Genomic DNA, 27,321 nt, shown 5'->3' with positions numbered 1-27,321 from the left:
ACCAGACTGGCCAACTTGGTGAAACCTCATCTCTACTAAAAATACAAAAAAAAAAAAAAAATAGCCAGGCGTGGCAGCAGGCGCCTGTAATTCCAGCTACTCGGGAAGCTGAGGCAGAGAAAACTGCTTGAACCCTGGGAAGCAGAGGTTGCAGTGAGCCAAGATCACACTACTGTACTCCAGCCTGGGTGACAGAGAGAGACTCTGTTTCCAAAAACAAACAAACAAACAATCAGAACCCATTAAAACATACACACACATAAATACACCTCCATTTCTCCCACTCTTTTCATCCTTCACACTGGAACAATAAGAAGTCTCCCAAACCATACTGAAATCAAATTGTAGATTTATTGGCTGTCTCTGTTATACAGTGAGGTGAAAACATCTTCATTCAGGACATCCTCCACCTTGTTTTGGCGTCCAGTTGTACTGCAAGACCAGTGTCAGGCACATAGGCTGATAATCAGTGGACAACAGAAGCAAACTGCTGCAGGGTCACATGTCTAAGTGATTCATTCCACAGTTTTAGGAATTTTTTTTTCTTTCATAGCATCTTCCTCTTTTCAAATTCCTTCAGAAACAGAAGAGAGAGAGAAGAGAGATGGAATGAATAAAGATAAAAGATCCAAATTACATTTATGGTCAAAATGATTTTGAAACCTATTATCTTTAGGATCCTTTGAACAACCAAATTACAGAAGAAAAATGTACCAGGATGAGGGTGTTTGAACACAGAACAACAGCTTTCAAAATGAGTCTGTGTCAGCTTGAATTTCATGAAACAAGACGCAGAGCTTCAACTTTATATTTCCTAAATCTAGAAGCAGAGAGGGAGGTTTTGAATAATATGTATTTTTTCACAGCAGTATAATAACAATAATTTTAGGATCTGAGAAACTTCATTGTGCTTATCCAAACTGTAGTGCTATATACATGAACTACATCCAGCCCTTCTAATAAGGCAATGGAAACAGGTTTGCTCAGTTTCTCAGAGAATAAAGCTAAAGACAGATTGTTAGGATTTGAACAAAATGTCAAGAACCTTAGAAATACCTGAAACAAACAAATACCTTAAGCAAAGTAGTGTTTAAGGAAACAATAACAAAAATCCTATTTTTCTAGATTTTAACAATTAGGATAAAATGTGTAGATACCTGCTGCCACTTACTGGAAGAAAATGGTAACACACATCTCCAATGTGAATTTAAGCATTGGCTTTTCTCTTTACCCCCACCTTCAAATAAAATTCTTTCTCACACTCACTAAGCACCTAGATTTATTTCAAACACTTTGGCACATAGTGTTCTATTCCAAAAGCAGGATCATGCAAAGATTCAATAAAACAAGGAGTCCACTTTATTCATCCCTAAGACAAGGGCAAAGAAGACCACCAAATCAGGATTTTGAAATTTTCTCTGAATGCTGTTCCCTTCTAGGAAACCAACAGGTATCTATTTTCAGCATGCTTAAGAGGAGATTTGTTTTGTTTTGTTTTTTGTGGCGGGGGTATACCATCATAAAAATAATGAGGGAGAAACAGCCTTAAATGACCACTCAAAGAGACAAGCTGAAAATCAGTACAAAGAGATTATAAAAGACATCAAATTACTTAGAATATTTTAACCCAGAATGTCCTATTAAAAAAGGAAAATTAAAAAAAAAAAAACAGTTAAGAAGTCACTCCTTCAACCTTTAAGTAACAATGGTATTACAACATAGCCAGGGCCAATCTCCTCACCCTCTTTAGATCTCCCTCCACCCCAACTCCTTCATCCAATTTCCATTTCTTGTTACTCAGCCTCCAACCTCCTCTCCCTAAAAACAGAAACCCATGGGGTCAGGGTGGCTACATCCCAAAGAAAAAAACAAGTAACAAAACAAAAAGCAGTTATCTGCACAGCTACCTTCCAAACCCTCAAAATGGAAATCATGACATATATGATCTTCAAGATGCTTTTTTTGTATGTTGTATTTTGCCACTTATAAAAATACAAATCCCAATGTTTAAAGAAGAAAGCTTTAAAATAAGAACATTATTCCTGGTCATGCCTAATTAGGGCACTAGGACATCAATAGAGTTGATAAAAACTATTAAGCTGCACATCAGAAAACCAATTAAGTCCCAGAAGCAAAGGCCATGATTTCCAGGTACCCAGTATGGCCACACACACAGAAAGCCTGCAGCCTCAGAGCACGTGGGCCACTGTTGGAGCTCACCTTGTAGATCGTGGTTCCCAGCTGTGCAGGAGACATACTGACCACAACTCCTGCACTCTGAAGAGCAGAGATCTTCTCTTTAGCTCCACCTTTTCCTCCAGCAATAATTGCCCCGGCATGACCCATTCTCCTCCCAGGAGGAGCAGTTAAACCAGCAATGAAGGACACTACAGGCTTGGAATTTGGACCCTGGAAAGAAAGTAATATTTTAAATACTCTAATGAAGAAATCAATCAAAACTGGACCTCAAAGTCTTGACTCTGCTGGTAAATGATAAATGACTTGGGCAGGGGAAAGCCCACCATTCATCCTAGGAAAACCAACACAAATACTAAACCATGATAGAAACCACTGCATTCTCCTTTGAGTTAACTTTCCATACAAACTCAGGAATACAGCACTGTGCCAATGTTCGTATCTGTTCAATATAAAATTCCCACTTCACAAATACACATGTGACTCTTTCATTTGAAAAGTAAAAGAGCATACTGGAAAATATGTTATATGATTTGTGATAATAATAATTTAAGACACAAGACTGGGTTGCATTACTTCAACCTAATATTATGTTAATTCATTATTAGTTCACCCTTAATAAATGTGCTAAAAGAAAAAGAGGAGGTGGGAAGTACACTGGAAAGGACCTAGGACTTAATTTCCTAGTGACAAAAGCTGCATGACCTTGGACAAGGTTTCTTGAGAACCAGACTTCTGCTGCCTCATCTATGAAATGAAATGGCCAAACTAGATTGATGCCCAAAAGCCCTTTCTACTCTGGAATTCTATGTCTAAGAGGGAAGATCAGAATTAGTTTTATTCAGCAAAAATCCATTCTAATGTATAATCTCTATGTACTAGATTCTGAGGTTTTAAAAAAAAAAAAAAAACCCATACAAAGAAAATATAAAAATTTCCGTACTCTAGACTTGCAAAGTAGTTGAAGACATAATATAAAATATGTATATACCTCAATCCATTAAGAGATACCAAAGGCCAGGCATGGTGGCTCAGGCCTGTAATCCCAGCACTTTGGGAGGCCGAGGCGGGCAGATCATGAGGTCAAGAGATCGAGACCATCCTGGCCAACATGGTGAAACCCCATCTCTACTAAGAATACAGAAATTAGCTGGGCATGGTGGCTCGAGCTGTAGTCCCAGCTATTCGGGAGGCTGAGGCAGGAGAATCGCTTGAATCCGGGAGGCGGAGGTTACAATGAACCAAGGTCATGCCACCACACTCCAGCCTAGTGACAGAGCAAGACTCTGTCTTGGAAAAAAAAAAAAAAAAAAGATACCATAAACTAATATATGAATAAATGATTACGTTTCACAATTAATGGTAATATCATGTTCATAACAGAAGTCCAGAGATAATAAGGAACCAGGTAAAACAGAGAGGCCTGGAGAAGGCAGAACTTGAGCACGAGTAGAACCTGAGAGACTTCACTTAGGTACCATCATCTTCCCCTAGACCAGCAGTTCTCAAATCATTTGGTCTAGGGATCCCTTATACTTACGAGAATTACTGAGGATCTCAAAGACCTTTTGTGGATATGTATTATATCTAATGATATTTAGTATATTAGAAGTTAAAACAAATTTTATAAATATTTGTTAATTCACTTAAAAATAACATTTTAACACTTTAAAAACCATTCTAGTGATAAGAGTTGCATTATTTTACCACTTATATTTTCAACTCTTGAATGTTTAACTTAATAAAAGACAAATGGATTCTGATAAATGCTTTCACATTCAATCTGCTGCAATACGTTATTTAAGCTGAAGTATAAAAGGAAAATCCAGCCTCACACAGATATGTAATTGGAAAAGGGAGAAGTATTTTAATTGACTGCCTTACAGATAATTGGGTAGTGTCTTCTTTGACACTACCCAAATCTCTCAGTGGTAATTTCTTAAAGGTTAGGTGCAATGTTGGAATCTGAAACCATATCAGTGAACTTTCTGTCCCTTGTTAATTTAAAACTCATTAATCTGTCTTGCACTTTGAGTGATCTTTTAACCACAATGATTTTGTAACATGCATTCCTCAGTTAGGAAATATGGGTTCACTGAGTTACGCAGATCTTCCAAATGCTGACACATTTCATCATTTAATAACCACAAATCAGTTATCAGTATCACCACCAAGCTCATTAGAAAAGCCTCTAGGTAGGAGGAAGTTGTCAAGATCACAGTTACAGATGCAAGTTTTCCGAAATTTTAAATATTCACTTGAAAGTTCAAATGTTATTAGCAGCAACAAATACTATCAACTGTTTTCCTTGACACAGCAGGTTTACTTTGTTCATTTTTGGGAAGAGATCTGTCTGAATTACAAGTTTGTCTGCCAGTCATTCTTTCAAGTAAAATTTGTATCCAACGAAAAGGACAGCTAGTTCAGCTCACAACTCAACTGTGAAAGTGCTTTACTTCCCATTTTATCACAAAATACTGACTCCAGCGTCATAATTTAATAAAATTAATAATTTGTATTGCTTCATCAAGGACATTCATAAGTGAAACTGGCTTTTTTTTTCTTTGCACTGTGAGTAGTACATGGCAGTGAATGACTGCTACTCTGATTCCACTGACTGCCCCGATTCCCACTAAGATGCCAGCACGCAAGGAGCTACGTGGGCAGACACTGCTTACTCCTGCCTCATCTGCCACCTTTCCTCCCTTCCTCCTTATCTTACAAAGGCACAGAATGCTCTAGCTCTGTGCCTTTGCTAAGAATGTTCTCCACCCTCCTTGGATACTTGGTAAACTCCCACTTAACTTTTAAGACGTGACTCTAGCTTCCTCTTCCCCCATAAGCCTTTTCTGTCTCTCTCTCCCACCCTCCCAACAAATGCCCTCATATTTGATCATCTCGTCAATGACCCTGCTGTGCCTTTTACACCTTTCTACTATTAAATTCAGCACACTGGCTATAACCTATTCCCCATGTGTTCTTCTACTAAACTATGAATTCCCTGAACACAGAGGTTATATTTTTACTAACTTCGGTATGCCTGGCACCTACTGTAGTACCTATGGTATAGAATTAAAAAAAAAAAAGACTCCACAGATTATTTATTCATTCACTCATAAGATCTACATAGAATATGAGAATCTCATGTTTGAGTGGCATTAAAAAGTGAGAATATTGTTGCACTAGAAAGGATCAAGATTTTGTTGAGCCTAGAATGTCAAACAAATCTGCATCTGTCCCATTAACAAAGAGCCATTGGAGGCTTCTTTGTTTTCTGTTTTTTAAGTGGAGAGAACTACAACTAAAAGACTATGGGGAAGTGTAGTCTGAAAATAGGACACAGAAATGATGAGAGGTATGTCTAAAAACAGTAAGGCCAGTTAGAATGCTATCAGTATAGTCTGAGCCTATGCCCAGGACTGATGACTCTTTGTTCTTAACTCCTTCAATCTGACTCCTCATCCTTCCATGGTGAAATGAAGAAGTCAGGCAAACCTGGGTATGAATCTCACCCCTGGTTCGTTTGCTGTATACCTACCATTGGCAAGTTACTAATCTTCCTGTACCAGTTTTCTCATTCATAGAGAACAAAAACATCTTGCCAAAGCATCAGGATAAAAGTTAAACACCAGAACTTTTGCTAATAATTATTACCATTGTAATGATAACAAGAAAGGCAGCAGCAGATCATGTTTATCGAGTGTTTACACCAAGTATTACACTAGGCATTTTATATAATGCATCATCTGAACTGTTTAACCTAGAATCTTGTACACATTAGGTTCTCAATAAAAATTAATTCCATAAGAACTAACCAGGAATAGGAAATATGCTGCCAAATGAAACAAAATGTCTATGTTTCATTTTCCCCACTAAATACCAAGCTATTCAAGAGATTCAGAATTGGGCCCAAATACATTTTAAATTCAATTTAACACAGCATAATGCTGTATTAACCCAAACCTTTTTTTTTTTTTTTAAATAAGTTTTTACTTAAATTTCAAACTATACAACTTTCTGAACACAAGAAATTTTACTCCTATCCTTAACAATCTACTCCTCCATTTATTTGACCTGTATTGGTGCCTACTGTGCCAGGGGACTGGGCCGGGCACTGAGATTAACAGTTCCCTGCAGTCCATAACACAGTCTAGAGTGAAAGTCAGATATTAAGCATGCCTTGCAGAAGGAACAAGCAAAGGCAAGTGAGAATGAAAACTGGCATGTCAGATGGAAAACTGATCTAAAAGGGAAAGTTTCGATGGTATGTGAAGGACTGAAACACCATGCTAAATCTGCCCTTTAGCTGACATGTAATGGGAAACATTACATGGGAAACACTGTCTGATGTGAACCAAGGACAAATAGCACCAATACCCATGTTTCAGAAGAGCAGATAATTTGCGTGGCCATAAGCAGAATGGTCTAAGAGTAAAGGGGGGTGGTTGGAGAAAATATGAGAGATCATGAAGGAAATCATTGAGATGGTCCAGATGAGATGGGATGAGGACCCAAACCAAAGTAGATGAACTAAACATAGACAAGGCTCTGAATCTAGACAAACCTCTGATGTCTCAGAGACAGATCTTGGTAACTGAGTAGAAACAGGAGAAGAGAGAAATCAAAGTTAGTTCTCAGGTTTCTGCCATAGAAATAAGCACAGAAAATAGATCCAGGGAATGAAAAAGAAGAGGAAAACCAGAAAGAAACTAAGAGTATGGAGAGGGTGACGAATGAATCAAGGCCACTGGTGACCTCTGCAAACACAATGTGAGGAGAGTAAGAAGATTCCACAGCAGCAAACGGCTCAGTAAGAGTGCTTACTGAGTGCCGGGCACTACTTTGCTATACATTACTAAGTCATTTAAACCTTACAGTCCTTACAGTAACTCTAGGAGGCAGGCACTACTATATCCTCATTTTTCCAATAAGGAAACTGAGGCAACGAGAGATTAAGAAGCATTCCCAAGGTCATATAGCTTCTAAGTGACAGATAGGAGCCCGACTGCTGAGGATTCAAGAATGAAAGAAAAGTAAGGAAAGAGATTGAGAGAGTGAGGGTAAAGTTGAGTCATATCTAATATGGGAGTTAGGGCTTAAAATCACCACCAAAGAAAATCAAGTATATTCAAAATAGCCCTTGAAAATTCCTTAAAACACAAATAAATATGCCTTGTTTTGGGTAAACCACCCTGTACATGATATTATTGGTTCCTTTAACTCTCTAGTATTAGTTTTACGTGGCATTTAATTCATTCACTAGTGGATTTTTTTCATAAGCATAGAGAGAAAGTTATCTCCACTCTCTTGCCTGGTCTCCTGAAGAGAATTTTTCCCTCATTCCTCAGTGTAAGATAAATTCTGAAAATCAATGGCTTGATTTTTTCCCACAGTTCTCTGACACAACAATGGCCACAGCACAAATTCACTGAGGTGGGGGCTGGTGGCCACCAAACTGCTTCAGTCACTACTGCACCCCCATCTCTCCTTTCACCACAGGAATAGGGCTTAATTCCCTCAAGCTAAAGGAAATGATGACACAACTCAACACTACTCCTTTACATTTAATTCTAAGCAAAAGGCAACAAGGAAAGCCTCCCCAGGACATAGACAGTAAAGCTTTTCTACTTGATCTCTGAAGGGAAGTGCCATTCCACAAGGAAAGTCTAAAACTAGAGGGACGCCAGATCCTGAAAAAAAGGCAGGAGGGGTAGGATCTTTAGGTCAGCCTTGAAAAAGAGAAAACAACACTTATTTCCCTCTGAGATCGGGAGAAAGAATACCAGTCACAGGCAAAAACCAAGTCTGCAGGTCAAGTAGGGGCTCTCGGGCTGATGGCCTGAATGTATCTGTTCAGCAGAAGAACAACTTACCTACCACAAAGTGTAGGATGATGCCTGGGGAGGAGAGTTCAGAACAGGGAAGTAGAGAATCACCCAGAAATAATACAGAATTGTCTGAGTGTCCGGTATAGAAGTCCCTGCTCAGAAAAGTTTTGTCTTTCATGTTTTCTCAAAAAGTTCACCTTTGAAAAAATAAAAATAACTTCTGAAACAAGCCTCTGATATTAAGAGCAAAGAGCTATATTTTTCCAAACCCAAACTTACTGAATTATGTTGCTTCAAAAATTCTGCAGCATTCTCTTCTGCATTACCACCAATTTCACCAATCAATATGATGCCTTCTGTGGCAGAATCATTCAAAAAGATTTCGAGGCAGTCAATAAAATCTGTTCCATTAAAAGGATCACCTCCAATGCCTGAAAAAGTTGAAAAATATCAATAGCTGGAAATTTAAGAGTGAACCTTGGAATTTAGGTCAATAAATGTTTTTAACTAGTTTGTCATTTTTCTTACCCTTCTCCCTAATATTTTTAAAGTATCATTACTCTTGCATTTAATATTTTAAAAACCACAAAATGCTACATTTATTTCTGTTGGTAATATTGTATAAATGCTAAATGGTGGTTGGTTCCTGATATTCTAGGAATATTCTAGGGCTGTAACGAAGACAACCCTCTTTTTGCTTTAGCTCCTTTATCAAGCCTCTTCTGTCTCACAAAATTATTCCCAGATAACTCCTTAGAAATGAACATTTTAAGAAAATGTGTATCTGTGTTGCATGCTGATGTTACACCAGAGGAAAGAATAAACATTTAACAAATTTCTTTGAGCAAAGAAACTATTTGATGAAGTATGCTGCAGATAAACTGCCCAGAAGTTTTAAGACACAAGTGCCAGTGAGTGATAGTGACTGCCCTGATCCCTCCTCTTCTGGATCCAGAGCGGTGATGACAGAGCCTGCATATCAGAGCCGTACTACACACCACATTTAAGAACGAGTTCTTAGACAGGGTTAAAGTAAATGTTCCCTACAGAGAGGCTGCCACTTCTTATTTTTAAATTATAAACTTACTGAGGGCAGGATTGATTTCTTACTTTTCACTGCATCTCTGAAAAATGGAGTGGAAGAAGAGAACCGGCATTTATTAAGTGCCAACCGTGTGTCAAGTCCTATGCTTTGGCACACATTAGATCTGTCATTTCCTAATTTTCTCAACTTCTCTGTGAGACAGGCATTATTATCCTCCATTTACAAATCAAAACTAAAGCTGGAAAAGAAGGAATCAGTAAGCCTGTTTCAAACCTTTTCTTATTCTCTGTCACACTAAAGTATCTTCCACTTATGACTGTGCTTTGCATGTAGAAATGCTCAATTAATGTTTTCAATATTTAATTTATGAATTTGGATCTTAATAAAAACACTCCAGAGCTATATGTTATTTTTTGGTAAAGATACTTCTAGAAGGTTAAGAGGTATTCTAAGAACTTGAAGGAATATTTACTAATATGAAAACGAGGAATTTGCCTTGGCTTTTGGCAACAAATAATGCAATTATTTTAAAATGTAAAAACTTGTAATTTGTATTTTTTCAAATGGGAGGCAGTATAGTGTGATAAAAAGAGAAGTTCTGAGTAACTGAACCTTCCTCAACCTTGACTTTCTCACCAATAAGGCTCTAACAGTACAATTTTCCAGCTCAGAGGCACCTGAGAGGCTTGCCTTAAGAATGAGACACTAATTGGCAAAGAATTCAGTAACTATGAAGCACTGATGAACATAATGGCAATGACAGCAAAAGTCCTAATATAAAGAACCACTTCTTCAGAGCAATCAAATGAAGTGATGTTTTCAGGCACCCAAGGTGCTCCAGGAGCCACATGTCCCAAGACGTTAGTTCTTCAACCTAGAAATGAAATCTTGGACCATGAATCTTGAAAAACTACAGAACGACTTTATACTTAAGCAAATTAAATTTGAGATCATAACATCCTTTTTATAAGAGTATCAAAATATTTTGCAAATAATAAAATCAATAATTATTATACTCATCCAATGAAGACACTACACTCCAATAAAATGATTTTAGCAAAAAATCCCTCACCAACGCACAAAGACTGCCCCAATCCAACTTCCGTTGTCTGGTGAACTGCTTCATAAGTCAGGGTGCCAGATCTGGACACAATGCCTTAATGAAAGAGAATTCAAAAATATTAGATTGTGTTTCTATGTTAGACTAAAATATGGTAAACTAAATTACCAAACACTTTGAGTGACTAACATAGCTATAAAATTCATTCCATGATTTGCCATCAAAATCAATAGTATCTTCAAATGATGAAATGAAAAGGGAAGGCTTAAATTAAAGCAGGGAGGTTTTTAAATGTAGACATAGGAGAAAGTATATTATTAGTTAAGGTTATGACTATAAAAACAATGCAAGAAAGACTTAAATTATCTCTTCTGAGAATCTTTATGAAGAGGATAATATCAATATAAATTTGGTAGGTACAATCATACCTACAGTGGCAGAATGTAATAGATTAGACTTATATTACATGATGTAGTCTGGGTATTTGTCCCCTCCAAATCTCAGGCTGAAATGTGAAGCCCAATGTTGGAGGTGGGGCCCGGTGGGAGGTGTTTGGGTCATGGGGACAGATCCTTCATGAATGGCTTAGTGCCCTTCCCATGGTAATGAGTGAGTTCTCACTCTGTTCCTTTACATGAGAGCTGGTTCTTTAAAAGATCCTGGCCTCTCTCATTCCCTCTCTCACTATGTGACATGCGTACTCCCCCTTCACCTTCCACCATGAGTAAAAGATTCCTGAGGCCTCACCAGAAGCTGAACAGATGCTAGTGCCATTCATGTACAGCCTGCAGAATCATTAGCCAAACAAACCTCTTTTCTTTATAAATTACCCAGGCTCAGATATTCCTCTGTAGCAATGTAAAACAGACTAATACAGTACCCAAACTATTAGTCACATTTTCAAATACTACCTATCTTCTCCACAACTATTTTCCCAATGATTTTCAACCAATATATAGGCTTTCAAGTCAATATAAAGAAAACTGCGGAATAAGGTCAAGATCCCTCTGGAACCAAGTCTCCCACCTAATGTCTTTTATAAATGGACCTGTATGAAAGCACTCAATTTCACATCAGGATTAAGTGTGTGTGGAGGGAAGAGAGCCAGTGCGGGCCAGGGAGGAATGACAGCTAGATGTCTTCTCTTATAGTTTACTATGCTTGGCTGAGCTTCCAGAAAGGTAATGTATTCAAAGCCACAATCTATGTAATACTTTAGACAAACAAAAAAATTAATCCAGGGTGTCTATGGTTTACTTTCCTTAAACTCCTTCCTTGGAGCAACTTTGAAGAACTCAGAAGACCCTTTTCTAACAATATTATCACCCTACTAGGGCAAGTAGAATTTTTGTCAACCTGAGACAAAAAACATAACTATAAGTTACCTCAACTTCTATACAGCATGTTTACATTCTTAAGCAAAGTGCTATGTCACCATTATTGTACACTAACGCGTACTGAATGTGTGCCCTATGCATACATGCATCTTCTCACTAGGAATTTGGGCACACAATAACTTCAGGTTATCTATACCAACCAGTCAAGTTGAAAGAACAGTGTGTACGTAACTTAGTCATTGCTAAACAGACCCTACAGAACACTGTCAGATTGCTCTTTTAGATGCATTTCACTAGACAGTGACAACTATGTCCTCAATGATGGCTCACTTCATGTGGAACTCTGCTCTAACTCCCTAGCCCAGCACAGTCCCAGCCTCCCTCTTCAGACTTGTTTCTTACTATTTCCCTACCTAGTGAAACTGGGTTATTCCTCATTGATATTTCATGCTCTCCTATCTTTTCATATTTGTTCTGCTTAAAATGGAGTGTTTCACCTCCACCATGTGACAAAACTTCTAATCATCCTTCAAGGTCCACATTAAATGCTACTTTCTCTTTGAGGTCTTTCCTGATCACCCCCAAAGAGAAGTGAGATATAATCTCTTTCTCTAAATCTCCTCAATGCTTTTATATTTCCTACTGCCCTCATTACTAAGAAATAACGAGGAGAAGTTGTGTCTTACCTACCACTGTGAAACCATAAGTATTTTTGGGGTAGAAACAACTTCATTCATTGAATGGTTCACTATAAGCCCTAACGCTACCATTAGACACAGTAAGAATGTTAGGCAGATGGCCAGAAACAAGCAAGCAGGGGAGCCCTGGAAAAAGTCCTAGAGGCGCTGCCTACTGACCGTCTGCAAAAAGGCAATGGCTACACTGGCTACTTCTGGCATGTGGTTGGAATCCACTGGCCCTGAAGGGGTCTTATCAGGCCCTAGTTGGAGATAATCATGGTAGGGACTTCCCCTGCTGACGAGCGTGTGCAATCCTCCACTAACTTGCCCTAGAGTAGCCTTTTGCTCATTATAATAGTAAAAACCACATCTCTGGGTGGAGATTTTAAATGCTAATGAGATATGCGAAGTGTATACTAGCATGTCCAACTACAGAGCATATGCACACAAGGAGACTGCTTAAACATGGTTGCAAATGATACCCCCTCACGCCCCCTCATGAATAATCATGCAATATTCTCATAAAGAGGGTCCCTCAGCATTAGCTGCTGCTAGCTCATCCTCTCTTTTGAGCAGCCTGTTCGGAATCAACTCTCAGGGTGTACTGTCTCTTTAAATAAACACTGCCGCTACTGTTCTCCAGGAGGTCAGCCAGCCGGTCAGCCGTTCCTCTCTTTGAATGTACTTTATCTTCCTTTAATAAACTCTGCTACTTAACCCTGGCTGTGCATCTCTTGGTTGAATTTTTTCTTCTAAGAAAACAAGAACAGCAGTTCTTGCAGTACAATTCCAGTACTTTCTGGTAACAAGAGGGCTCATTTCTTGTCAACTCTTCTTGTTCCTGAGGTCAAGGCAGGTACTGATGCCAAATACTGAGGACAGAGGGAGGATCATGAAGAGAACACTGAATGGCCTACAGCAACCTACAGGTAATTATTTTTTTCTAGTGTTATAGCAAACACTACTAAGTTTGAGGTCACTTTTAGCTAATGCTAACTTTCAGCACTGTTAAGAATTATATTAAAATCATAATAATGCTTTTAAAAAAACAAAAATTTTACCAAAAGCAGAAATCCTTAAAACCTGATCTAAAATACTGATTCTACCTAGCTTTAATGGGCAGATATTTATATTTGCGTTACAGAAAGCCTGCCTTGTGATGGAACGAACACAAACTCTTTATTCGGAAGGCAGGACAGTGCCTCTGATCAACAGCTTAACATCTCTAAGGAGACTACCTGCTGCCTGAGCCCTGCCCTCAAGTCTGTGACATAACATGGCCTCCTACTGCTGACACAGTAAAATGGAATGATCCATCTGTAAAACATCCATGAGGAAAAAAGGAAAGGATAAATTTCAAGTTTTAATTTTTATCTAATAATTTTGGCTTGGCAAATAAACTCATAGTCAGGCTCGATCAACCAGCCTGAAACTTGAATATCCTGACCACACACTGATTCTCCAATTAAGAACAACATTCTCCTACCACCTGGTTCAGTAAGAGACCCCCAGTGGTGCTTGGGATTCTGTAGCAGACACCTTCTTCACTAGACTATAATTTTCAGTGGGGGGGTCAATAAGTAAGAGTCTTCACAACCTCTATGTTCCCAGCTTAAAGCATAGTTCCAGGCACAAAAGGTACACATATATGTTTACTAAGTGAGTTGAAACTGAAAACTCATCAATGGAGTAAGACCACCCTCTTAAGTGAAATTTAATTTCAATAGTTTTAAGATTATTCACTTACTGAACCCTAATGCATAACAAATGACAACCACCACAACTTCCGCCCCCCATATGTCTCATTTATCACTTTTTCCCTATTCTCAGTGCCTTTGTCCCATCCACATCCTCTGTCTTCAACACGGTCCCTCCCCTCTATGAGACATTTCATCACTGAGAAGGTTAGGCGGGTAATGCCTACCTACTTATGTAATGGTGTATTCCTATCAAAATCCCAAGAAGAGTTTTTGCAGATATAAACAAGATCCCTTTTAAATAAATATGAAAACGTAAACTGCATATCCAGCAAAGTATTAGTACCTAGAATATACAAAGAACTCTAAAAAATAAACCATAAAAAAGTAAACAACCCAATTAGAACATGGGCAAAACCCAAGGAGGGGCATTTCACTGAAAAAGATAACATATGACAAATAAATTTATTTTAAAAATCTATAAAAAGATAACTAATATCATTAGCCATTAGGCAAATACAAATTAAAACTACACTGAGCTATCACTAAACACTTACCAGAATGGCTAAAATAAAAACACAGTGACACCACCAAATGCTGGCAAGGCTGCAGAAAAACTGCATCACTCATACATTACTGGTAGAAATGGAAAATAGCACGGCCACACTGTATAGCAATTTAGCAGTTTCTTAAAAAACTAACATGCAAGTATCATACAACCCAGCAACCATGCTCCTGGACATTTATTCCAAAGAAATGAAGACAATGTTCACACCCAAACCAGTACACAAATGTTTATAGCAGCTGTACTTGTAATAGGCCAAGCTGAAAACAACCCAGATGTCTTTCAACAAGTGAATGGTTAGACAAACCAAAGTACATTCATACCATGAATACTCCTCAGTAATAAAAAGAAACAAACCACTGATACACAACAAGCTGGATGAATCTCTAGAGACTTATTCTGACTATAAATAGGCAATCCAAGAAGGCTACATTCTGTATGATTCCACTTATATAACATTCTTGAAGTGACAAAATTATACAATTGGAGATCAGATTACTGGTTGTCAGGAATTGAGAAGGGGGTGGAAGCAGGAGGCAAGTGACTAGAAAAGGGCAACATGAAGGATACTTGTGGTTATGGAAAAGTTCTCTATATTGACTGTATCAATGTCAATATTCTGTTTATGAAATTATACTACAGTTTTGCAAGATGTTCACCATTGGGCTAACCGGATAAAGGGTGATCTGTCTGCATTATTTCTTATAACTACACATGAATTTATAGTTATCTCAATATAGGCAGTTTAAAATTTTAAAAGAGGGCAGAAGAGTCAAGTATGTGATATGTGGTTGAGAGTAACAAACTGTCTATCGTAAGAGAAAAAAATAACATGGTACAGTTAAATATCATCAATTTGGAATCCAATCACTTCCTTCAATAACACTCAATTAGCAGACATGCAATTATATTAGCTGTTATTAACAAAAACTGGAAATCCATTACACTATTACACTGCTATTACATTACATTATATTCCATTCAGAAATACCCAAGGGACTGAAAAATCTTTCCTTTCCCTTAACTCTCAACCTAAGGATCTGAAGTCAAGGAGGTTATTGAGACTATTAGCAATGGTACCAAAATAAGAATAGCTGGCACAAATAACCATCTTTCTCTCCTTACCCCCTCAAAAATCTTGTAGTGTTGAGAGGTGAAGCCAGCTGGACTTCCTGGGTCGAGTGGGGACTTGGAGAACTTTTCTGTCTTACAAGAGGATTATAAAATGCACCAATCAGCACTCTGTAGCTAAGATTGTAAAACGCACCACTCAGCGCTCTGTAGCTAGCTAGAGGTTTGTAAAATGCACCAATCAGTGCTCTGTAAAAACGCACCAATCAGCTCACTGTAGCTAGAGGTTTGTAAAATGGACCAATCAGCACTCTGTAAAATGGACCAATCAGCAGGACATGGGCGGGGACAAATAAGGGAATAAAAGCTGGCCACTGGAGTCAGCAGCAGCAACTCGCTCGGGTCCCCTTCCATGCTCTGGAAGCTTTGCTCTTTCGCTCTTCACAATAAATCTTGCTGGTGCTCACTCTTTGGGTCCGTGCCACCTTTAAGAGCTGTAACTCACCGCGAAGGTCTGCAGCTTCATTCTGGAAGTCAGCGAGACCAAGAACCCACTGGAAGGGACCAACTCTGGACACAGCGTCACATATTTTATTATTATTATTTTTTTTAATGTCCCTTTTCAAAGGAATTAAATGCAGTCTCCCAGACAACTGTCTCATCAATGGGTTATGACCATTCACAAAGGCAAGGTCTAAAGGACATCCCTGAACTTCTCTTGATTTTCATTTTTTAGGTTTATGGGCACCTTAGAAAGCAGAGCAGTGATCAGAAAGGCAATTCAGCACACAGCATTCCTTCCATGCTCACCTTAACACCACAGCCTTCAAAACAGACCCAAGAATATAACAAATATTCAAGTATGTACAAGACCACCAGTAATACATGGATCAGGCCCCACTGGAACTCAGATGGCCTATGGAGCTCCCTGTAACCTCTCTCGTAAGTGAAATTATCAAGTACTGCCACTGGCAGCAGGGCTGACAGCTCTAAGAGACATTGGTAATAAACAAAAATCATGACCTTTAACCCAATTCTGTAAACTGCACAGCCGACACTCATCCACTATGATAATTACCCTTATTATTAGTAGCCATGGTTTATAGATAGAGAAAAATACGGTCAATCATCTTTCATGACTGAAAAACAGTATAGTTTAGAGAAAGTTTGGTGTAAAGCCTAAACACAAGCCTAATGTGGCAACTTTGAAATGTTGCTTTGGCTGTTTCCTCAAGAACTAACCAAGTAGCAGTACAATTTTCCTGTAATAGGCCATGTGAGTTGCCTTTCTGATCACTGCCCTGCTTTCTAAGGTGCCTACAAACCTAAAACATTTTAAGAAAGTTTGTGATATCTAAGAGAACAAGGTAATTATTGAGCAGGTATGTGAATGGCCTTATAAGCACATGAAAAGGTGCTCTACGTCATTAGTCATCAGGGACACTCAAACCACAAGAGATACCATTTTACTCCCAGTAGAATGGCTACATTTAAAAAGGTTAATGGCCGGGCATCGTAGCTCACGCCTGTAATCCCAGCACTTTGGGAGACCAAGGCCAGTGGATCACTTGAGATCGGGAGTTTGAGGCCAGCCTAACCAACATGGAGAAACCCCGTCTCTACTAAAAATACAAAATTAGCTGGGTATGGTGGCGCATGCCTGTAATCCCAGCTACTCGCGAGGCTAAGGCAGGAGAATCACTTGAACCTGGGAGGCGGAGGTTGGGGTGACCCAAGATCAAGCCGTTGCACTCCAGCCTGGGCGACAGAGTGAAACTCTGTCTCTAAAAAATGAAAAGACTAACAATACCAAATGTTTGTGAAGATATGGAACAATTGGAACTCTCCTACATTAATGATGAAAATATAAAATGATATAGCCACTTTGCAGAACTATTTGGCAGTTTCTTATAAAGTTAAACATATTTGACTTATGTTCATATGAACATGACTTAGCAATTCCATTCCTACACATTTTGCCCAAGAGAAATGAAAATGTTTCCACAAAAAGACCTGTACACAAATATTGACCTAAGCTTTGTTTGTAAGGCTCAAACATGAAAACAACCCAAATGTTCATTTATGGGAAAATGAATAAACAAACTGTGGTATAATTATACAATAGAATACTCCTTAGCAATAACTAAGTTATAATAGTTAATGAAATTAACTACTGATACATGCAAACACATGGAAGAATCCACAGAGTGCTCAGCAGGAAAAAAATCTTCAAACTCCCACCACCAAAAAAATCTTCATTGATTCTGTAGAATTGTAATGGCTTCTCAAATAAACTCATTATATTCAAGATACAGAATTGATAGACTACAAAACTCCCTGGTAAATTCTACTCAAGTCAAATTAAATTTGATTTGTAAAGTCAAAAATTATTTGTGAGTTTTGAGGGTTTAAGGCAAATGTTTTAATCTACAAGAATACAAGAATGTAACAAACAAACTCACCAATCCTTCCTTTTTTGTGAATATGGCCAGGCATGATGCCAATTTTACATTCTCCAGGCTGAAAGTAAATCACAGTTTTCAGAAAAGTTAAAAAAAAAAAGTCACTCACAGGTCACACACACAAATACACTCGCATTCACTCAAAGCTGTTTAGCCCTGTGAGAGGCTTAATCTGGGTTTCTTTTTATTTTTTGCACTCACATTGATGACTCCAGGGCAGTTGGGCCCAATTAGCCTTGTCTTTCCCTGGCGCAGCAGTTTGTGCTTGACTCGTACCATGTCCTGCTGGGGAATTCCTTCAGTGATACACACAACCAAGGGAATTTCCGCCTCAACAGCTTCATTAATGGCAGCGGCAGCAAAGGGCGGAGGAACATAAATGACAGAAGCCGTTGCTCCTGTCTGTTCTTTGGCCTGAAACATTAACAATGAAGCACTTTATTATTGGTTAAATCATAAACATTGTAAAATAAATTCAATACCATCATTTTAATAATGTCTTGGGGTAAGAAGAGGACACTACCCAGAGACATAGCATTCTTCCCATTCTCAAATTCGCTACAGTGTCAGAGTAGAGCAGAATCAAGCATAGCTCTTTCTCAGCCAATTTGAATGCCACTGTGAATTGAAAGCTTCTATGACATCTCACTCTCTATGGCATGTCAGTAAACCTGAAAGCAGCTTGACAGTAAACAGAGTCAAAGGATGCTGATAGATCATCCACAAATGATGCCGGGGATTAAAAAATAATTTTTAAAAACTCTGTTCAAGATGATAATAGAGGGGGAGACAAAAAAAATATCAACACTAGTATGGAACCAAAAAAAGTCATATCATGGGGATGTAGGTACTTTATTGAAAAGTACCTACAGTACATAGTTTTCTACCTCTAAAGGCTACAAATACTGCCAGAAGCTAGACTGTGACAACAGCAAATATTGTGCTGGGAAGTCATATGGCTGAAAGGTACGAACCCTACTCATTCAAAAAGCTCTTTGAAAGAGCAGAATGGGTGAAAAACAATTATCTGTCAAAAAACTTATAGAAGAATATTCCAAATGTCACAACTACTTGTGTCACTATAAATTATAAATGGATTGCTGAGCAACAAGAACTTTCTTTAAAAAAAAAGCAAAAAGAGGCTCATGACAAAAGAAAAGTCTACCTAGAAGAATTGTGAAAAAATATCTCCTCTCTATATTTTGAGGTTATAAAATCAGCCATAATAGAATTTACAGCAGGAAGGACTTTAAATTTGTGCTTTAAAACATGTGATACTTTAAAATATACCTTAAAAATATGCATAAGAAGAGGGGAAGAATACATTTAAGGCTGATCAATACATCATCCCAAAGAACTAAGTTTATTTCCTAGATTTTTAAAATTAAATATCCAAGAATTTACACTATAATTTCTCAGTTTTGTATCTATTCATATAAGAGTCAAAAGAGAATGCAAGACTACACACTGAGCTTAAATTAGCTCCCTACAGAAGCAAAATCTGAGATGTCAGAAACACTGTATAATTTACTTACCTTTTGTATCATCTGAAGTTTTACAAAAAGTACCTATCAGTTTTGTAACAAATAATTAAAGTTTAACTTAAAAATAATTTTAAAAGGTAATTATTAAGAAATCAGCAGTTTGAGGAGAATCTAGGACACTGTGATTTGTAAATCTGACTCTACAATTTAGTTTATTCACATGGGACCACTCTTAACTCCAAGCCATTCTAATCAGCTGTGAGACCATGGGCGAGATCTCTAACCTCTTTGCACTAGTAACATCCTTACCATTAAAATGAGGATGATAACAGCACCTACTTCTGAGGGTTGTGGTGAGGCCTGAATGGGGCAATTTGAATGAACTACCTAGCACAGTGCCTGCTGCATAGTCCCCACTCAGGAAGAATTAAGGGGTGGTTGCTGACATTTGTACTACTAACACACTGGAAGAAGAAAGGTAAGGAAACGTAAAAAGCCAAACAGGAGCCTGGCCACAGTACTTCCTCCCTTAATAGCTGATGCATATCTAAAAACAAAAATGACACACAGGTTTTGAGGGCAATTCAAATTTCTCTACGTTACTGAATTTTCAAACAGCAAGTGACTCTCCCAAAAGAAACATAATTAAGATCTCTACCCAAAGAATGCTTGCTCTTCCCTTGATTTTCTTATCTTGCCAAACTCAGATACCACTAATTACCTCCTTCACAGTATTAAAGACAGGTAAGCCCAGATGCGTCTGGCCTCCTTTCCCCGGAGTGGTTCCTCCAACGAGTTTGGTGCCATATTCCAATGCCTGCTGGCTGTGAAAGGTGCCCTGAGGGGAAAAAGCACAAGATCCATGAGAAACCGTAGACTGGAAAGCCCAAGAGAAGCAAAAGCAATCTTGGCAACTTAGGAAAAGAAAAACAAATAGGTTAGCTATTCCCAGACAATAACATATACGAAGCATTCCCATCAATGTACTAAACATAGCTTTGAACCTTGAAGCAAAACAAGCCTCTGAAAAACCAAAATAGCTATAAACAAGGGCCTCTTTGATTCCGTTTTCAAACTTGGCTGATGACCAGAAACTTCCTGTTTCTCAACTCCTCATGGGCTCACACTCCTCAGTTTAAAATCCATAGTAGATCATCACCCTCCCACAACAACCTTGGCTTTCTGTCACTTCAACTTAAATCTCTGGCAAAACCAAAACCTGGGTTATATCCAATTTTCCCCCTACTCTAAGTCTATACATGTGCAGCCAAAAAGTGGCTAGGGGGAAAAAAAAACATGTCAACTGGTATCATTTTAAATTAATGATCACTCATCTTAAGTAAGCCTTTAATACTGCCCACCCAGCAACCTATATTTCTCTATCCATTCACTTTTCCTCATCAGTCTCAGCATTATTGACATTTTGGACAGGATGATTCTTTCTTATGAGAGGTCATCCAGTGCCTAGTGGGACAATTAGCAGCAACCATGGGTTCCACTCATTAGACGCCAGTAGCATACCCTCCTAACTGTCATAACTCCATCCACTTAATGACAACCAAAAACAGCTCCAAGGACTGAGAGATTGATTTTCACTAGGCTTCTGGGGTTCGACTTCCCCTCTTCTCTTTCTCTCTCCTTAGACTTCTCTTTTTCATCTAAATTCATACCCTTGGTGATGTCATCCCGTATCACGGCAATACATATCATCCATATGGTGACCCCTCCCACATACACAAAGACACACACCCCCCACATATATCTAAGCCTTGAACTCCATACTCACATTGTCAACTGCCTACCTGACACCTCCACTTTGAGAACTAGCAGGTATCTCAAACTCAACATGTCCAAAACTGAGTTCCCGATCACTCCCCCTCCATCTACCCTATCTCAGTTAAAGACAACTTCATGCCTCACAGATAATCAGACCAAAAATACTGAAGTCATCCTTGATTATTCTCTTTCTCATATGTACCATATTAGATCCATCAGTAGATCTTATTGCTCTATCTTCAAAGTACAATCAACAACTCCTCCCCCTTCTACTGCTATTACCTTGGTCTAAGTCACTTCAACTCTTAATGGGTTATTGCCCTTGCTCCCCTTCAATCTAATCTCCATAGCAGCCCGAGTGATCTGGTCAAAACATAAGGAAGATCATAGTACTCCTCTAATCAAACACTCTGATTGTTTCAGATTTCAGTCAAGTAAAAGCCAAACTCCATATACTGGCCTACAAGTCAATATACAAGCTGTCTCCCCACATCAGAATCCCGTACCTGCCTCCTTATTACACTCCAGCCACGCTGGCCTTGCGGCTTCCACACACAGCAGGCACACGCCTGCCTCATGGCCTCATTGTGTCCTCTGCATGGAATATCCTTCCCTAAGATATCCACTTGGTTCACTCCTACGTCTCCTTTACATCTTAACTCAGAGATCAAGCTTTTGCTGACCACCTGATATAAAATCGCCCTCTCCTCCATCCTAACCACCAGGACTACACACACTCCTCCTTTCCCCGGCTTATTTCTTCCATAGCAATTATACGTTGTAACATACCACATAATATACTCATTGATTTTGTTGATATATTCCCCCCCAACCACTAAAATGTAAATTCCATGAAGACAGTGATTTATGTCTACTTTGTTCATTGCAATATGACACCTAAATCAACATACAGTAGGCACTCAATAAATAGCTGTTGAAAAATGAATGAATCAATGTGGTCATTTCAAGCACCTTCAAAATGCGGTCCCAACTATTTACGTTCTATTAAAGGAATACAAATCAGGGCCTTAGGAAGGACTTCAGAAATTTTCTGATTCAAATTATTTTTCAAAATAGGAAACTTGACCCCAAGCATGTTAATTAACTTGTCTAAAGTCAGGGGCAGGGTTTTGAAAGAACCACAGGCCAGTGCTTGCTCTCTCTCTTAAAGCAGTGCTATTCAAAGCATAGTTTGCAGACTTGCTGCTCTGCAATGAGGTAAGAGGAAAAAGAAAAAGAAAAACAACAAAAAAAGGAAGGAAGGAAGGGGGAGAGGGAGGGGGAAAATCTAATTTTTAAAAAAGTAAAAATGTTTGCAAATAAAGCAGTATGACATTGCTACAGCTTTTATTGTATTTTATTAAAATATTGATCTACATTAGACTGAAAATTAAAAACAAACACCTACACTGTTTTTTTGCTACAGACACTGAGAAGCACTGCCCTAGACTACACTGCCAGGTAAACTCAAAAGTACCAAATTTTAATCCTAAAGTAGTGCTAAACAGGAATATCACATCTATTCAAAATAAGCTTATTTTCCTTAGTTTTACAATTATCATCAGCCAGTACACAGTTAGGAATAGTAATAATTTTAGCAGCTTATAAACCCAGTAAAAGAAACAAGATGGCACCCACTGGAAAACTGCATTGCTGAAACATACTCTAAAAATACAAAGATTTTTCATTCATATGTAGAACAATGTGTGTACTGAGAAAAACTAATGAGGCAATATGCAGATTTACTGTGGAAGTAAGTTCTAAACTTCAGACATCATCATTATCTCTATAATGAATCTGAATCAACAAACCTGAGGCAATTAATGCTCTCACTTAACTTTAAAAACAAAAACAAAAAAAAAGGAGAGTGAATGAGAAACAATGTTAACTGCAGGTAACTGAAAAACACTAAAACTACCCTTTGATTTAAATATTTAGGCAAACCATTACCTTATTTAGAACACAGAGACAGTTCTGAATAGTGCTTACACCATGGGCAATGGATTTTACAAAAAACCTCAGAGCTTAAAATGTCATAGAATCATATAATATTTGGCAAACAGAAAAACAAAATTATATATAATAAATTTATGTGGAGAATTTGGGTTAATCAAACATCTGATTATATGCTAATAATATTAATATATAACAAAAAACAGGCTGAATATAACATCAGTTGGGACGGGGATGATAGAATGCACTTCAAATCTTGGACGAAGATCTACTTTCCTTAGAATGTATATAAGGGAAGTGGCATACATAACATTATTTGGCTATCAGAATAAACCTATTTTTTTTTCTTTTTTGAGACAGGGTCTCACTCTGTCACCCAAGTTGGTTCAATCATGACTCACTGCAGCCTCAACCTCCTGGACTTAAGTGATCCTTCCACCTCAGCCTCCTGAGTGGCTGGGACCACAGGCATGCGCCACCACAGCCAGCTAATTTTTCTATTTTTTGTAGAGATGGGTCTCACTATGTTGCCCAGGCTGGTCTCAAACTCCTGGGTTCTAGCAATCCTGCTACTCTGGCTCCCCAAAGTGCTAGGATTACAGGTGTGGGCCACCACACCCTGCCATTTTTACGAGGAACAAAATTTCAAGGTTTTATGGGTGTTTCATTTTTTTGTTATTGGTGGATTTTTTTTTTTATGGTAATAGAGGACTGGAAGAAGAAAAAGAAGAAAGGTCTACTGCAACACATTTGTGTGCCCTGTCATTTCAGAAAAAAAAATAGAAAAGCAAAGGACCATTTCACATGAAACAACCTGCTAGCTGCAGTCTATAGGATTTGGCCCACTACCTGGTTTTGTAAATTGAGTTTTATCAGAATGCACCCAGGTCCATTCATTGACAATATTTTCTATGGCTGCTTTTGCTGTTAAAATGCTTTTGAGTAGTTGTAACAGAGACTGTATGACCCACTAAACCTAAAATATTTACAATCTGACCTTTTGCAGAATATGTTTACTGACCTCTGCTCTAGATTACCAAAATACTGAAGAATTGACAAGACAATTCTTTTAATTACAGAAAAATCATTAACCTTAAATTATTTTTTAAAAATTGACTGTTTTTATCTTGCCATATCTCCTTTAATAATAAAAAAGGGATACTTTGGGTTAAGATACGTGGTTATACTCTAATTGATTTGATAGTATTCCCTCATTTTAAAAAATTCTGTGCATCTACTATGGTGGAAGTATAAATTTGTTCCAATGTTTTAAAGTTCAATTTAGCAGTAGCTATTAAAATTATAAATACACAGACCATGTGACATCCAATTTTACTTTTAGGTATCTGTTTTATAGAAATATGGATTGTATATATATTATATGCTGGATAATATTATATAAATATATATAGTTCTGTATAATAAACACTACAAAACACCTATAAATGTGTTTGTATACACAAGAAAAATATCTGAAAGGATACATGCCAACTTGTTAACAGAAGGAATTCCTGGGGAGTAGAAAGGTAGGAAAAAGGAAAGAAGATTCTTATGTGGCATTTTATTATAGAATCTCATCACAGATATATTTATTTACACTTATACAAAATCTGTGATGTGAACAGGAAAGAGGATGAGAGAATGAATATCAATAAATGAGAACAAATTAAAACACTTCAGGCAATTTTGCCTGCTAGTCCCAGGCCATGGTCCCAGAAAAGCATAAGATGGGAAAAGTCAGTGGGCTGGTTCTTCTGCTTGTCTCAGTACCCATGAGCCTCTCTGGGTTTGAGCATTTCTCCACACTGAATGCGGATTCTGTGTTTAACAATATGGCTTTTTGTCTGTTTGTACAAAACCTAAACACAAGAATCTAGTTTACCTAGTGCTTAGTCAAAGAAACGGTGATCTGTTTCAACATTGGAGGAAAATCATTATTGTCGTATTTGCTGAAAGAAAGTGTATAGGCCTCCAGCACAATATACTCCTAGTAAGCATACAATATTACTCCTTTGCAAGGTAAGTTTAAACACAATTTTTATGTTATAGGCCGACAATAGCAACTAACCTCCTGAGATACAACCCCATTACTGTACAGTATATTTCTCTGCAACAATCATGTGTTATTTTTGTGATATTAAAAATAAAAAAATTGTTACTTTGTTATATCTCTAGTCTACATTTCAAAATAAAACCCTAGATATACATACCTGTTTGCCAGTGAAACCCTGGCAAATAATCTTTGTATTTTTATCAACATACAGATGTTTCCGAGAAGCTGTATAGGAACAATGCCGAATTCCATTCTGTGCCACTAAGACGTAAAAAACCAAAAAAAAAAAAAAAAAGACACATTATAATTTTTCTAAACTTTTGAACAATAATTCAACTTGATCACACACACACACAAAATCCTCTAATGCACGAGCTATCCTGTGATCACAGCAAACCTAAATGTCACCTTTTAAATAAGACACAGTGACCACAGTAATAAGTTAGAAAAACAAACATAAAAGACATTGTTCCATTCTCCAGGATCCCCTCTTTATCAAGAACCATGATCTTGTAGTTTTTTTCTGAACTGAGGAAAAACTTAATGTTTATCATTTTTATTTCCTAGAAAAAAACTGGGGCTCAAAGATAAATGGTTAAAATTAAATCCAGGGACTGAAAACGAAGTGTCACCCCTTTTAATACTGTTTACTAAAGAGCCACATGTTTCCCCATTTGACCCAAATTTTTGAAGTCTAATACCTTTAAATAGGTAAGCTAAGAGGCAAACTTTGTCAGGAATACAAGTAAAAATTGCTCAGCAACTTATTTTCTAGTAGGAACAACATATTAAATGTTAAGTCATAGGATAAAACTTATCTAAAATACAATCAAAAATCACTTAATGTCTTCTGATATGAACTCATGTATAAAAGAAACAGGGAAAATAAAATAAATAGGCAAGTAGACAAGAGAGGAAAAAGCTTGTTTTAAAAAACAAACCTAGGTTATTGAAGCAACCTACCTAAAAGGGAAATTAATTGAGAAATCTAAGTAGTTACTACAACCAGCTCCCCATGTTTCAAAAAACAGGAGGAGGAACATAGATGACTTAAAATTGTGGGCTACCTTCTAAACGTCCATTAATACTACCAACCTGACTTCTCTGTGGCCCATCCCTGGCCCTTTCAAAGTAGCCAGGCCTTCTGCCTATCATTGTGGTAGTCCACGCAGCCAGCCCAAGTAAAGAACATAAGGAGTAATCTCTATTGAACAACAAAAAAAGAACACCTGTCACATATTTGCCCAGAGTCCACTCCATGCTTTCTGCCTTAAATCACTGCCTCATGCCCACCTAAGTCCTGACCTCACATTCCATAACTGAAAGAGCAACAACATCTGCTTCTGGCGGAAGTATCTGGAATCCATTACACCTCCAGGGAAGAGACAGGCCCAGATTTAGCCCTTACCACCTGGATAACATTTGGTACACACAAAGAACCGCTATGTAACAGACAGCTTTCTCAGATGAGACTGTGATCAACAAGGGGCCATGGGCTTTGCAGGTCAAGTTCTGGCACAGCAGTCACAGCTAAACATCTGACTCCAGGCCAGTGGACACAGCAGGGATTTATGGCCTGACACCCTGTCCCTACTGAGCTGTGCAGCACAGCCCACCCTCGCCAGTGCTGCACTCCAGACCCATCCTTGCCCTTGGCTCCCACTTCTCCCAGCTGAACACCTACAACCATGATATTTGTGTAGAAGCTATACCCTTTCCTACCCTGCTACAATTCCTGACTAGTGGAAGAACCGGCTTTACCAGTCCCTCCCATTGAATCTTCAACAAAGGCTCATATCATTTCATGTATCATATCATATCATTATCATATCATATGTTTTCAGACCAGAAGGTAGAAAATTTGATTATAAGATCAGATGTTGTGATCAGGATATCTGGAGTCCCTACTTGTTCATATAAAATACTTTTTCTGGGTAAAGTTTGGTTCTGCACCAGTACTCTTTTTTTTTTTTTTTTTTTTTTTTTGAGATGGAGTCTCGCTCTGCCGCCCAGGCTGGAGTACAGTGGCCGGATCTCAGCTCGCTGCAAGCTCCGCCTCCCGGGTTCACGCCATTCTCCTGCCTCAGCCTCCCGAGTAGCTGGGACTATAGGCG

At 38.1% G+C, this 27,321-nt stretch overlaps 1 protein-coding gene and 1 long non-coding RNA gene across 3 annotated transcripts in view; one reads left to right on the top strand and one right to left on the bottom strand.

Moving 5' to 3' along the window:
• Positions 1 to 332: 332 nt before the first annotated feature.
• The window catches only part of SUCLG1 (succinate-CoA ligase GDP/ADP-forming subunit alpha), a 36,204-nt gene continuing 9,215 nt past the window's right edge, over positions 333 to 27,321 (bottom strand). For both annotated transcript variants that reach the window (XM_074011441.1, XM_045368995.2), the window contains exons 2-9: positions 25,365 to 25,468; positions 20,147 to 20,263; positions 18,143 to 18,355; positions 17,942 to 17,999; positions 10,142 to 10,225; positions 8,304 to 8,455; positions 2,221 to 2,409; positions 333 to 574 (exon numbers count right to left, since the gene is read on the bottom strand). In XM_074011441.1, coding sequence (XP_073867542.1) covers positions 548 to 574; positions 2,221 to 2,409; positions 8,304 to 8,455; positions 10,142 to 10,225; positions 17,942 to 17,999; positions 18,143 to 18,220 — 588 coding nt within the window. In that variant the 5' untranslated portion in view covers positions 18,221 to 18,355; positions 20,147 to 20,263; positions 25,365 to 25,468 and the 3' untranslated portion in view covers positions 333 to 547. The remainder of the gene's footprint in view (positions 575 to 2,220; positions 2,410 to 8,303; positions 8,456 to 10,141; positions 10,226 to 17,941; positions 18,000 to 18,142; positions 18,356 to 20,146; positions 20,264 to 25,364; positions 25,469 to 27,321) is intronic.
• On the top strand, positions 12,855 to 13,582 carry LOC141408323 (uncharacterized). Its single transcript, XR_012422124.1, has 2 exons — positions 12,855 to 13,075; positions 13,291 to 13,582. It is a non-coding gene; the product is annotated as an uncharacterized lncRNA (long non-coding RNA).

The sequence above is a fragment of the Macaca fascicularis genome, chromosome 13, assembly GCF_037993035.2.
Source record: "Macaca fascicularis isolate 582-1 chromosome 13, T2T-MFA8v1.1".
NCBI lineage: Eukaryota > Metazoa > Chordata > Mammalia > Primates > Cercopithecidae > Macaca > Macaca fascicularis.
Note: the sequence above shows the minus strand (reverse complement) of the source record. Positions and strands in the feature narration are given on the sequence as shown.